The sequence below is a fragment of the Epinephelus lanceolatus genome, chromosome 13 (assembly GCF_041903045.1).
Source record: "Epinephelus lanceolatus isolate andai-2023 chromosome 13, ASM4190304v1, whole genome shotgun sequence".
NCBI lineage: Eukaryota > Metazoa > Chordata > Actinopteri > Perciformes > Serranidae > Epinephelus > Epinephelus lanceolatus.
Window position 1 is genome coordinate 16,334,397 of NC_135746.1, and position 14,584 is coordinate 16,348,980.

General features: G+C 41.2%; 1 protein-coding gene across 1 annotated transcript in view; it reads right to left on the reverse strand.

Moving 5' to 3' along the window:
- LOC117270701 (tyrosine-protein phosphatase non-receptor type 14-like) overlaps nucleotides 1-14,584 on the reverse strand; it is a 63,501-nt gene that overhangs the window by 17,218 nt on the left and 31,699 nt on the right. The window contains exons 4-11 of the mRNA XM_033648449.2: nucleotides 6,121-6,218; nucleotides 3,529-3,596; nucleotides 2,723-2,793; nucleotides 2,521-2,608; nucleotides 2,312-2,400; nucleotides 2,061-2,148; nucleotides 1,774-1,856; nucleotides 1,502-1,562 (exon numbers count right to left, since the gene is read on the reverse strand). Coding sequence (XP_033504340.1) covers nucleotides 1,502-1,562; nucleotides 1,774-1,856; nucleotides 2,061-2,148; nucleotides 2,312-2,400; nucleotides 2,521-2,608; nucleotides 2,723-2,793; nucleotides 3,529-3,596; nucleotides 6,121-6,218 — 646 coding nt within the window. The remainder of the gene's footprint in view (nucleotides 1-1,501; nucleotides 1,563-1,773; nucleotides 1,857-2,060; nucleotides 2,149-2,311; nucleotides 2,401-2,520; nucleotides 2,609-2,722; nucleotides 2,794-3,528; nucleotides 3,597-6,120; nucleotides 6,219-14,584) is intronic.

A 14,584-nucleotide genomic window follows, 5' to 3' on the forward strand; every position in this document is an offset into this window, starting at 1 on the left:
GAATACTTCACCCACAGCATGATCATTTGTGTATCAACTACCCTGTTTAACATTTATTTCATGCTGAAAACTCTGATTTTCTTGCATGCCTGTACAGCGAACGAAGAATCCAAAAACATTTACAAACTTTCATACAACTTGTGCAGTATAATCCAAGTCTCATGTCAGTACTTCCTGAACACAGGACAGCCCTCTCCAACGGGAAACCGAACTAACATGAAACTTATTTATGCTCTCTTCAAAGCCAGACTCGATTGACAAAAAGTGTAATTTTATTTTGCTGAATACAGGAGCTGCTGGTCTACCGCTGCCTCAATCACTTAGTTTGTTTGTGGTACTGTGTTTCTTTGGTGTTTTAAAGGGTTAGTTCAGATACACCAAAGTTTCACAACATTGCAAACAAACCAATCAAGGCAGTGGTAGACCAGCACCTCAAACGTTAAAAAACAGTAACAGTAATTTTACCTCGCTAAATGTGGGAGCTGCTGGTCTACTGCTGCCTGAACTGGTTTGTTCATAATATTTTGAAACTTTGGTGAATCCGAACTAACCTTTAAAACACCAAAGTCACACTATAACACAGACAAACTATCCGATTGAGGCAGCGGTAGACCAGCAGCTCACGTGTCCAACAAAATAAAATTACAGTTTTTGTCAATAGAGTCTGGCTTTGAAGAGAGAACAAATGAGTTTCACTTTCTTTTAGTTTCCCGTCAAAAAGGGCTGCCTGTTGGGAAGTTCTGAGGATACCACTGGATAAATGAGACTTAGATTATGCTGCACAAGTTGTGTGAGAGTTTGTAAATGGATATAGCTTTGCTGTTGTTAAGCACAGATCCTTAGGACATCAATTTATCAAGAATTTTCTCCATTTTTGGATTCTTCATTTACCAGAGACATGAGAGAGAAAATATAAAAATGTTAATTTGGAGGGTTGAGGTATTCCTTTAAGTTACGTACATCATCATGCATCATGTTAAAAGAGCCTCTAAATAAGCCTTAAAATGTGTCAACTCTTTCCTAACACAGCAGGTGACTGTGACCGACTCAGATCTTCTCTAGTGCCGTGAAGTTGTCGACCGCCAATGCCTGCGGTTCTCCAGACAGACAACTGAGCACTCGAGTGGACCGACTGAACAGCTATTGTGCCACATTTAGCTGAGCCATTGTCTGGCCAGTAGGGAGGGAGACGCACAAATCACTGCCTTCATTGTCGCACCGGAAATCAGACCAAGCAACACCCTTGCAAACTTTCCAACAACACCCACCACACCACCAACGCATGTTAAAACCAAGGCTCCATGGCACAATTAAGTGCTGCCCCGAGTGGAAGAGCAGGGACAATTCTAACCGAGCCCATTTCTGTCTTTCCTCCCGAATTCTCCCCTCTGTCCCCTGCCTTCTGGTCTCATTTATAGAGGCAACAGGGCTGTGTTAAACCACTGAGCAATAACCACTGATGATGAACCATACGAAAGCGAGCAAATGCTTCTGACAGTACCAGAGATAGGCGGTGAGTCCATGTGGGCCTCCTCCGGATTGGTGCAGGTGAGTGAGTGGGCCTGAAGAGAAACAAACGCAGATGATGACTCACAAACTGTGAGCACCATGAACTCTGTATCTCCAGTTCAAGATTATGCTGTCTGTTTTGCTGTTCCTTTTTTTGCATAACCCTCACAAGGTTGCTGAACTCTATTTTAAACATTAAATGGCAGATAATTCAGGATATAGAAGTGCTCTGACGGCCTTCAGCAGGGTGGCCTTGAGACTCACTCTGCACAGATCTTGTTCTGTTTGTAGAATTTGTGTCTGGCCGTGAAAAGACGAGCGATGTACTTGGCCATTTCCATATCCTCCTGCAAATACAAACACAGAGAAAAACATTGATAGTTTAAATTTACAGCAGTTTTATTTATAGAAAATCAAGACTAAATTTGCAGCTGTATTTGTCTCTACGCAAGGATGTGTTTGTGCTTCTTTTTTTGGTTGAACTTCCCACTAGAAACCTTGTATAAGGTGTGTGTGTATGTGCCGAGACCACCCGCAGACACAACACTCACCATGTGAAAAATGATGGTGTCGTCTCTGCTTGTTATCTCCACTGTGATGGCTGACTTGTTGTGCGCTATGGTGCCAATGTCCTTCCACCTGTCACACACACGGAAACACAAACAAACGCGCACAAGAGTTGAGTATTCCCACGCAAAATTCATAACATTTTCTCGCATATTTATTTATATAAGCCGCACTTAAACTCAAAATTCAGATAGGCTCCAAAAATAGATAAATACGATGTAGGATAGGGACTCACTTGTGGAGCATGATGGATCTGCCATTCCTGTGTTTGACAAACACCCCAATGAAGGACACACCGATGAAAATATCGTTGGTGTAGTTGTCCTGTGGAAACAGTGAACATAATAAGGACACCGCAAAATCTTCTCACAATCAAAGACACTGGCAAATCTGCAGTGGTGTGTGTGTGTCTGTGTAGGAGGCTGGGGATGGTGTGATATCTACCTTAGCAGGAAAGCTCTCCTGCCCAAAGCCGTCCAGTTTCTCCACCTCCTTGATGTAGAGCAGCTCTGCCTCAGCGGTCTGCATTCGACTGGAAAGTACAGACATATGTACTGTTGGTGCTTGGCATCTTATTGTCTTTGAATCTTATTTTCTTCTCTGTTTTTTTACATGTGCACATTTTAGGAATAAAATGAAGCTTTACCAGTGACTCTTGTGCTCCTCAGCGACTTTCTGGGTCCACTCCTCCAGCACCTCGTCTCCATTCGGCCAGTTCTGAGAGGAAAAGAAGTGAACAAAACACAAGGCAGCAAGTAAGAAAAAGATGGCGGAAGAAGGAGGAATAGAAAAAGGAAAGTGGAGCAAGAGGTGCTGAAGGATTAAAGGGACAGTTGAACGCAGAATCAAAATGACATATTCCTCCTCTTACCTGTCTAGATTGTTTTGGTGTGTGTTGACAAGTGGTGCGTGCATCTACTACTAGCTCACCTAGCACCACTGACCCATTTAGTTGCATTATATTCAAGAGAAGACTGATGATATCTCCAGCACTCACCAACTCACACCAAAACAATCTAGATAGATAAACAGTACTACAGGTAAGATGAAAAACTTTGGGGTGAACTGTCCCTTTAATGATAGAAGAAAAGGGGAACTGTTAAGTATCAGAAAAAACAAGCACCCTACTCAATTTAAACACTGTCACATCCTCTCTTTCCCTAGGCTTTCAAACAGTTTTGCAGCTAAACTGTAGTCAGTGATGTAACAATGGACATTATGTACCTGGTAGTAACAGTAACACAGTGTCTAATTCATGTAATATATTTGGTCCCCGCAAGATCTTTATCTCACTCAGAGTCTTGCTTATTCTTTGTCTGTTTTCTGCCTGTCAATCAGGTATGCAGAGGGAGGAGGTACACAGGTGACACAGGAATGTGTGCCTTCAGGCAACACACAGAGACACACAGACACACATGCACATATTTGAACAGTGAAGGTTTGAGGACTCACCACTGGGAAGAGCACGTACTCCCTGAGGAAGTCCTGAGACATGAACTGAGTGAAGTCTCCAAAGTCAGCTGGAACATACAAACACAATACACGGATAATCTATTATCTATTATATAAATTATGTGAGCAAATTTTCATGTGTATGAATGCAACATTTGCAAATAACTAATCATATTACCTATAGTGTATTGTTTGTCAGAGGTTTGTTCACTCAGATTTTACTGAAAATTGAAAAATGTTTTTGTTGGCCTTCATGTAGAAAATTGTATCTACACAGTCCACAAGATATGGTAAAACCTAATCCTCAGAAAAAGTGTGCCAAAGATGCTAATACACGAACACAACATGTTAGTTAACGACACTTCACTAAGCCCCTTTTTGATGGACCGCCCAGCTGTCGGAGATAGAATGGAGCCAGCACTGTAACCAACTGCACTCCCTGAAGAAATATTACCAACTTTTGGGGAAAATGAAACAGTGATTCCAGAGAGAAGCAGACAGAGGGGTCTACAGTCTGTGTTTGAAGGATATATCCAGGATGTCAAACTGACTCAGCAGCAACAACAGATTAAAAAGACAAAGATAGTTAGAAGCTAAAGCCGAACTATAGGCTACAGATCACAGTGTAAAAGTGAACCACCACATCACTGCTGATCGCCACAGAAGACAATGAATATAAAGGGAAACTTTGCTGATATTGAACCAGCTGTGGGGCATCACAGTGTGTGCAGATGAACGGTGTTTGGCTCCTCTCCCTGTCACTGCCACAAGATGGGTGGGGAGTTCTGGGGGAAGTCAAACAACGTTCATCTGTGCACAATGCGATGATACAGCTGGTTGAATATCAGCAACGTTTCCCTGCTTCCCTTCACTGGTTCCTGTACAGCAGGGTCGGTCTTTGTTTCACTGTTATAATCAATAAAAAGCAAAAGCAGCATGTGTATACATTCAGTAGGCTATATCTTCAGTAGCTAGCTAGCTAACCCTACACTTTTCAGGGTTTGATTTTGGTTTTGGAACAGGGAAGAAACGTATATTTCCTTCCAAACTATCATAACACCAGAGCCTGAAAATTAAGGAAATCTGAAACGACTCTATTACAGTCTATGGAGGACAGCCATGTTGTTGCTATGCTATGATTAGCCAGTCCACGTTCCAGGAGCAGGACTTTGCGAAGGGTCTCCTACAGTTTTTACAATTATAACCAAGGGGAAATCATATTTTCTTTGTCCTCCATAAAGTTATATGATTGACCTGTATTCCACTAGTAAATAATAAACACAAAATATTTGTTCTTAGTAACATATTTTGATATCAGGATTGTTGCTAAATGTTAAATTGCTAAGTAGCTAAAATTAGCCACAGTATTTTTAAGGGCTATTTTCCAAGTTTTTGGAAAGTTATACAACATTTATAGAGAAGCAATTTTCAACCACATTAGGGAGGAAAAAAATCACAGTATAATTTGGCTTACTGTCTTTAAACTACTTGTTAGCTTAGCAAGCTAACAAGTAGCTTTATCAGCTAACTAATTAGTTACAAGCTGATTTGTTCCTTTTTCATTCCTTGAAGCTATGCAAAAATTTGTTCACTTTATTGTTAAGTAGGGGTGGCCATTTTAGGTAATTCCCATATTCAAGCACTCACATGACATTATTATTAAACTTGCTAACCAAAGAAGTTAGGTTTGGCCTTCCTTTCTATGCTGCAAAGACTGTAGAGATGAGCTATGATATGCAAGTTAAATTTGACATACTTGGCACTGCACATTCATTTTGTTTATTTTGTCAAAATTCTTATAAACATTACTCTAATGCCTGATTGTCACTCTGCGTGTAATGTGAGATCAAATGATGTCCGATGGAACGTTGCATGTTATCTGCGGCTGTGCAGATCTATCATTGTGCTATATGGATCTTGGCAGAGAGTTAGCAGTTACATCACTGCGTCCTGTCAGAAAATGTACACTTTTAATATAGAACAGGGCTAATTTACAGTTATATTTATCCTATACAGTATAAATGTTTTCTTTTACAAAGCAAAAAAAGAAAGAATGTGATTACTCTTTACACTGAATGAATGCTAATATCCCAATTGAGTACTTGAGTGTTACAAAAATAAATATCTAACATCCCCACCTGCACACCATCTCTATAACACTGCCAGGCCTCCAGGAAGGGCCGCTGAGTGCATCCTAAGTACTGTTCTGCTGTCTGTCGGACAGAAGTGTAGCGGAGGATCCTCGCCTCCCGACAGATAAGAGTCTTCCTGATGCTACTAAGGCTAACCTTGGAACTAGCGATAAGCTAACTGCCTGTTTACATTCCCCCCTGAGACACAGACAGCACCCAGGAACAAGACGGAGGAGATGGAGTGAGGTTGTGTGTGTATGTGTGTGTGTTAGGACTGATACCATAGGAACTCAAGTGGACTGGGCTCTCCCAGTGGTATGCAGCCATATTAGGTAGTGAAGTCGAGATGACCTGAGAAAGTGTGAGTTTGTGCTCACTCTTTCGCTCCTGTGCTGCCCGTCTCGCTCTGGTAGATTATTCCCATGAGATGTTTGTTCATGCATGTGTGTGTGTGTCTCACCTTGTACTGCTAGGCCAGCTAGTCTGATCCCCTGCTCTATTGTGCAGTGGAGACGTCCATCCAACACCTCCTTCTTCACCTGCAGGTAATACTGATACCTAGAGAAAACAAGGAGGGAAAGAAAGAAGAAGAGAGAAAAAAGAATGAGTTACTCTAGGCAGTTTGAGATGCTGTAGAGTGACACAGTGTCGAAACCAACTAGCAGTCTCAATTAATGGAAATATTGGTTTGTCGGTCAGTCTACTAATTTATAATATCTCAACAATTATGGGATGGACTGTGATGACATTTGGTACAGACATTCATGGTGTCCAGTGTATGAAATTAACTTTTTAGAATCACCAGCCAAGGGGGCTGGCAGATGAAAAAAATCAAGCATATTTTTGACCAGCCAAAATAAAAATGGCCTTTTTGTGTCAAATATACAATTGTTTCAATACATTTGATTATGATAATAAATTATTATACTGCATACTAACTTAAAGAAGAGGACAGCGCAAAATCTGAAGTGAAATCATTTTAATGTAATGACCAATGATTAATTAATTCAAGCCTAAATTGGCCGCAAACTAAAGAAGTCTTAATCTCATGCGTCGACTTCTACTTTGCCATTAAGTGTCTTTAATTTAAAGTCTACTCAAGGATCAAAATTTAAAAAAAATAGTTAATTAAAAGGTTTGTAAACCTGTCGGATGGTTAGTCATTTTAATAAACTTAAACTTCCTCATCAGACTCCTAAGTCTCAACCTTCTTCTTTGCATGGTCCACAAAGTCTGGCCTCCTGCTCCTGACAGAGTCCTGAGCAGTGGCAATTCCTAGTTTAGTGGAGTAGCTGATGTCCCGAATGGTAACAGTGCAGCAAAACTAGGACCACGCAAAACGATCAGTTCCATGGTACTGTTAAGACATGAAAGACATGAGGACAGAAGAAATGGCACCAAAATGCATAGAGACTCAGAATAGTTTTTTATTAAGTGACTATTCAGTCAGGACCACTTTTGTTTAAGAAAACTTTGGCGGTATTGCTCCTTATATTTGGCGGTATGGTGCTCTGCCTTTCCTCAGGCCTACGCAGAAAGCCTAAGGCAGAGAGAGCACACCTCTCTGCCCTTCCACACGCATACAAGAGATAGCAAACCTCCCTGCCCTTCCATGTGCCTACATGGAAAGCCTAAGGCAGGGAGAGCACACCTCTCTGCCCTGCCATGCGCATACAAGAGATAGCAAACCTCCCTACCCTTCCATGCGCCTACATGGAAAGCCTAAGGCAGGGAGAGCAGCAGCAAAGACCCCCCAGGACCAGAGCAGAGCAGCATCAATGACAGACAGAAATGAACTTGATAAGTCAGACACAGCATGAAAAGGAGGAGCTGGGGCGGAGGCAGGTTGCGAAGTGGCTTGCAGAGGAAGCAGCAACAGTAGGCAGGCCAGAGCAGTTTAAATAGGGTGCCCTGAATGAGATTCGTCAATTGGTTGCATAGAAAGGAATCATGTGATCTATCAGCTGACTCCCTTCGATCTATCAGCTGCTCTATCAGTTGACTGGGCTGTTTGAGATCAGCTGATGTAGCTGGGAAGTGAGCTGAGCTTGACGTTGTGAACTAACGACATGCTCAATTTCTGGTACCAACAGATAGCCTTCTGGGATTTACCCCCCAAACTAAAATTCTAACCACAATTAGTGCATGGCAGGTGTTAATGTCAGTCCCTGTAACTGATGACATTCCTATTGGTTTGGTGTTTAGTGTTATTTAGCAAAAGTTAGCATGCTAACACTCAACTAAAATGGTAAGCATGTTATCATTATCACTGTGAACATGTTAACAATCTAACCAAAGTTAGGCCTCAAAGAGAGTCTTAGTCTTGCTCCAACTGCACACAACAGCCTTTCTACCAGAACTGTACAAAACATCTGACTAGGTGGGTGGCAGCACAGACACTCTTATTAGCTTTCAGAAACTCACCAGAATTTGGTTGGTGGTTAATGTTATTTTTCCAACTAGCCACACTGTCTCTGAAAACCAATTATATAAAATCGAGTTGGAAAACATGATGGGTTTTCAGTTCAACACATCTATCCCAAGAAAGTAAGCAGAGCTGTGCCGAAGGCGCTGCACATTAACAACTGAAGGATTGCAAACATCCAAAGAGACACCACAGAAAGACGTATTCTTCTGCCTCTGGTTTGTGCAACAGAAAGTATGCGTCAAGACAGTTTGGCAACACCATTAGCTGTTTCAAACAATGCCAGAAAAGCCTGTTGCAGAATCCAAGTGAGGAATGAGTGAATCACTTCTATTTGAAATACCAGTGACTCATTTGTGACTTGAGAGGAATGCCAAATGTATACCAGTAAGGGCTAAACAATATGACTTTATAGGTTTGTAAATTTTCAGCTAACAGCCAGTGTGTTTCATGGTTTTGAGGCTAATGAGGACTGAGTTTAATCTGAGGTAGGAGCAACACAAGCTGGACAAAAGGAGAGTATTATAATAGCTGTGCAAGTGTGAGGCAAACTGGGGACTCTGCACACTGTGGTTTTGGGCAGTGGTGGTTTTGCCAAGTGTAAGCTGATATGATGACACAGTTCAGATTGTTGAGCCCACTCGCAGCCTTCACATAATGTGGTTAAAAAAAGTCCCAAAACCGAGAGGCTGAAATACACTGAGCTCCTTAAGTTTCTGAGCTCCTTTTGTCCACTTTTAGCCGCGGTCCAACTGGATGTTTGTCTTTTGAAGAATGGAGCGGCCACACAAGAGGAAAGAGAGAATTGTCAGGGTGACCGGGCTCAGCTGCGTAAAAACTCGCACACCGTTTCCTGTTTGTTGCCACGGTGACCACCGGCTGAGTCTTTCCAATGTGGGCTGAGAGACACCTTTTCTGACGTATGCACACACACACAGTCGGAAAGGCCTGTGAGTCGAAGCGTACGTTCAACAGTCTGTGCCAGAGTACACACACTTCTATGTGGAAACCGCTGAGCTATACATGCTTAGTCACTCACTCAAACACACATATTTTTGAATTCCTCACTTCCTAAATTTTCTCTCCTCTGCCATCTCAGTTGTAAACCTTGCTCTCATCAATCCTCCTTTGAACATTTAATTTGCCCTCATACTTTGAGAGCTTCATGCCCTTCCTCATGCTCCTTACATCTTTCATGTTCATATTCTTCTTCACATTCTCTCCCCCTCTCCCCCACTACTTCTCCTTTTCTTTTTTGAGCTCCACTCAGCATACTCCCAGGCCTATAATCTGACCCCGCCCTCCTCCCTCACCCTGTCATTACACCCGTTGGCTAAGCTGCCATTCCGTTCCCGTGGCAACCCCCTAATTAGCCAACCCCAACCGCCGCGGCTGCAGCAAGGGGGAGGGGCTTGATGCGGTCGGGAGGGGGGGGGGGGGGGGGAGGAGCCTCGCGGGACACAAAAACCCTTCAAATGATTGTGGACTTTTGTTTTTACAAACTCTCCATGTTTTCCCAGCGCTCTCCGTATGGGGTCTGGGGAAATGTTGAGGTCGACAGCGGTTGGCTCTCATTCTGAGGTTCAATGGTAACAACATGATGGTGTTTATATATATGCGAGGCCAGCGGTGGAGAGGCGGACGGTAAACTGTTGAAATAACTATGAACAAGTGAAAGCGTGACAGTGAGAGGCAGTAAAGAGAAGTCTCTGCGTGCTCCTCATGGGAGAGACAAAATTACATCAAACAGCCACAAAACATCACAAAACATAACTTTTAGGTTTCAGTCCTTTAAAAAAACCATTGTCCACTTGTGAACCCTGAACACAAGCTGCATATGTGTACAGGTTGTGACTAGTTCAACCAAAAAGTCTATGAAATAAATTATCCAGGGTGTCTATGGTTATCAGACAGTTAAATTTAATGCTTTAAAGACCCGTTAGAGACACTTTTTAACCAAACTTTGGACAGATTTTTGGACAAATCACATTTTACTTATTTAAGCATCACAGGCAAGCACTGCAGGCAAGTAGTATATATGTGGTCTTGTGCAGAGGTAAGGGTTATGTAGGAATATGGTTATTAGAGGGAGTTAAGTCAATCTATATTTTGCAAACAGGTAAGTGCAAATATTAAGTAAAATGATGGTTTTATAACATATAAGATTTGTAACATTAGAAATGTGGACTGATAAATACAAAGGCTTCACTCACTTTTACAAAAATAAATTAAGTAACGGATAAATGAAATTAGACCAAATGTCTGTAGTAGTTAAGACCTCACAAATTCAAATTTAAAACTATTAAATTACATTTAAGGTGGTAATATTTTAAGACTTTTTAAGGAACTGTAGACACCCTATTCTCAGACAAGGTAAAGTACTTAATGGATAGCTCAGAATTTTTGAAGCGGGCTTGTTTAAGGTACTTATCCATAGTCAGTGTATTACATAACAGTAAATGTCAGTCAGCACACCCAAAGTTTAGGGAGGCAGGTAGGAGTACCACATAAGCTAAGAAATGTACTGCCGTGGAGGGGGGGCAGCAGCAAAACATATTTTAGCCAGATAAAAAAAAATAAAAATAAAAATATGTTTAAATGTATGTTATACTGAGAATATTTTCACTATTTCATCTTGCAGAAAACATCCCTTCCCAACGTGGAAGACGGCTTTAGTCCCCCATCTCTGCTCTCATCAAAGCCACCAGTCTCCATTGACAAAAACAGTCAATTTAACTCAGTGAACTCGGGAGCTGCTGGTCTACTCCAAAGCAGTGCATTGCTTAGCTTGCATGTCGACACTCCTGTCTGCTTCTCCAAACCAGGGTGCGCCAACTGACATCTACTGTAGGTAATACACTAGCTATGGATAAGTACCTCATACAACACAACTAAAAAAGAGTCAAACTTTCCCTTTAAGCATCACAGTTTCTTAGAAAACTCAAAGTTGCTTACTGAGTTGAAGAAGAAGATTTGTAGATTTTTGCTTATATGTTTCAAAACCTTTAACATATACAGTACAGGCCAAAAGTTTGGACACACCTTCTCATTCAATGCGTTTTCTTTATTTTCATGACTATTTACATTGTAGATTCTCACTGAAGGCATCAAAACTATGAATGAACACATGTGGAGTTATGTACTTAACAAAAAAAGGTGAAATAACTGAAAACATGTTTTATATTCTAGTTTCTTCAAAATAGCCACCCTTTGCTCTGATTACTGCTTTGCACACTCTTGGCATTCTCTCCATGAGCTTCAAGAGGTAGTCACCTGAAATGGTTTCCACTTCACAGGTGTGCCTTATCAGGGTTAATTAGTGGAATTTCTTGCTTTATCAATGGGGTTGGGACCATCAGTTGTGTTGTGCAGAAGTCAGGTTAATACACAGCCGACAGCCCTATTGGACAACTGTTAAAATTCATATTATGGCAAGAACCAATCAGCTAACTAAAGAAAAACGAGTGGCCATCATTACTTTAAGAAATGAAGGTCAGTCAGTCCGGAAAATTGCAAAAACTTTAAATGTGTCCCCAAGTAGAGTCGCAAAAACCATCAAGCGCTACAACGAAACTGGCACACATGAGGGCCGACCCAGGAAAGGAAGACCAAGAGTCACCTCTGCTTCTGAGGATAAGTTCATCCGAGTCACCAGCCTCAGAAATGGCAAGTTAACAGCAGCTCAGATCAGAGACCAGATGAATGCCACACAGAGTTCTAGCAGCAGACCCATCTCTAGAACAACTGTTAAGAGGAGACTGCGCCAATCAGGCCTTCATGGTCAAATAGCTGCTAGGAAACCACTGCTAAGGAGAGGCAACAAGCAGAAGAGATTTGTTTGGGCCAAGAAACACAAGGAATGGACATTAGACCAGTGGAAATCTGTGCTTTGGTCTGATGAGTCCAAATTTGAGATCTTTGGTTCCAACCGCCGTGTCTTTGTGAGACGCAGAAAAGGTGAACGGATGGATTCCACATGCCTGGTTCCCACTGTGAAGCATGGAGGAGGAGGTGTGATGGTGTGGGGGTGTTTTGCTGGTGACACTGTTGGGGATTTATTCAAAATTGAAGGCACACTGAACCAGCATGGCTACCACAGCATCCTGCAGCGACATGCCATCCCATCCGGTTTGCGTTTAGTTGGACGATCATTTATTTTTCAACAGGACAATGACCCAAAACACACCTCCAGGCTGTGTAAGGGCTATTTGACCAAGAAGGAGAGTGATGGAGTGCTGCGGCAGATGACCTGGCCTCCACAGTCACCGGACCTGAACCCAATCGAGATGGTTTGGGGTGAGCTGGACCGCAGAGTGAAGGCAAAGGGGCCAACAAGTGCTAAACACCTCTGGGAACTCCTTCAAGACTGTTGGAAAACCATTTCAGGTGACTACCTCTTGAAGCTCATGGAGAGAATGCCAAGAGTGTGCAAAGCAGTAATCAGAGCAAAGGGTGGCTATTTTGAAGAAACTAGAATATAAAACATGTTTTCAGTTATTTCACCTTTTTTTGTTAAGTACATAACTCCACATGTGTTCATTCATAGTTTTGATGCCTTCAGTGAGAATCTACAATGTAAATAGTCATGAAAATAAAGAAAACACATTGAATGAGAAGGTGTGTCCAAACTTTTGGCCTGTACTGTATATTAACTAAATCATGTTTCCAGTGCTTGGCTCTGTTATTTAGCCATTTATCTGGGGAAGTATTTTGTAGAATAATGCAAAAATTCTTGTTTACTGGCAAGATAAATGATCATATTTGCCTCGCTGGCTCACTTCTGATATGCTTGTCCCATTTAATTATACTATAATCACTTAAATATACTATACAGAGCTGTTGGCTGATTGGTTGGCTGAACTTCTGGTTAGATGTCTAGGTTGTTGTAGCAACTAGTGTTTAGATATTCAACAGCAATGTGAGTAAATGGGTGTTCTGTCCTGACAATGAGTCTGCATCAGCACACATTTTAGTTCGATGTCAGTTCAATGTAAAGCCATATGAGCCTTGAGTAATGCATGAGGCTTAAAACAACATTGACAGAGGTCCGGGAAATGTTTGCGCTTTAAATTATCCTGGCCACATATAAAGTCCACATGCTGCATATTTAAGGATTCAATTACAGGAAGACATACATCCATTTGGAGAAAAACCACTCACTTGAAGTTCACGTCTCTATATTTCAAAAATAAAGACAATCCTGTCCACAAATATGTTAATACTTTGCAGACAATGATCTTAAGATCAGGCTGTGAAGTTGCAGCTTCTTTTTTTGTAACAGGGTTGACTGTCTTTACCGTTGTGCTAAAAAGAAGCACACTAAAACATTCCCATTACTCTGGCAGATCTAAAGACTTTTATATTTATTCATTTATTGCATTTTTATCAATAACTGAATGTCCTGTGTCTTGTGTTTTTATGTCATTTGTTGGAATGCATCATTTGAGTGTCACAACTAATTTTGTTGTATTACTATGCAACAACAATAAAAGCTTTCTAGTTCTACCTCTATGACGTAATTTCCAGTTTTTACAAGTCTTTTTCCTCCAGATAATTGTGAGTTTCAAAGATGTCCTTTACTTATTTATAGGTTGAAAATAACAAAACAATACGTACACTGCAAGAGGATGTCTATGTAATATACTTTTAATTTTTAATTCTCAGGAAAGAAGACAGAATAATACCACCCCTTGAATTTGGGTGAAACTCTTGCATTAACTCATATTAATCAGTTTTCATTAATTAATTTCATTGCATAGTGGGACCTCTGTGCTCAGCGGAAAAATTGACACTGCAGACTTCACAAAATCCACGCCCCTTTAAAACTTTCTCTAAGAAACAGGAATTATTCTTTCCAGGACGTCTGGAATTTGCTTGAGTATTTCTTTCCCTTAGTACTCTCTATTTCTGTCTATATTTCTCACTCACTAAGGAGGACGAGGTGCGAGCAGCTCTCTTATGTATCACATGCATGGCATTAAAAAAAAAAAACATCATTTGGTGTAGCTGTATTGGTGTCTGGTCAGAAATAGTAGAGGAACACTAGCAATTTTAGAGTGGTACGGTTTCTGTGTGCTCCACAGTGTGAGAAACAGGTTGTTATAATAAAAAGGAAAAGAAAACGCTTGAACATTTGTCATAAATCAGGAGAAATACTGGAAAACTGTGACTTCAGAATCTTGCATCTGTGAGGAAACTGGGAGAGGGCAATGAATAACAGGAGTCTCCAGGGAAAGTTGGGAGAGTTGGCAAGTATGCATATAGCCGTAAGTCATTTTTTAGCACTGAAATTCCATTTACCTTTGTTGTATTGGGATGGGAGCAGAAACCTCTGACACATATCTACAAAGCCTGGGGTAATAAAACCAAAATTATCTGCATGGACTGGAGGTGAGTGAGAAAATGTGTTTATGTAATTAGGGTAAATCTGTTCTTTTGAGTTTTTAAAATAGACAATAAAATAATAAAACTTGGCAGCTTAATGACGTTCTGGCCCCTC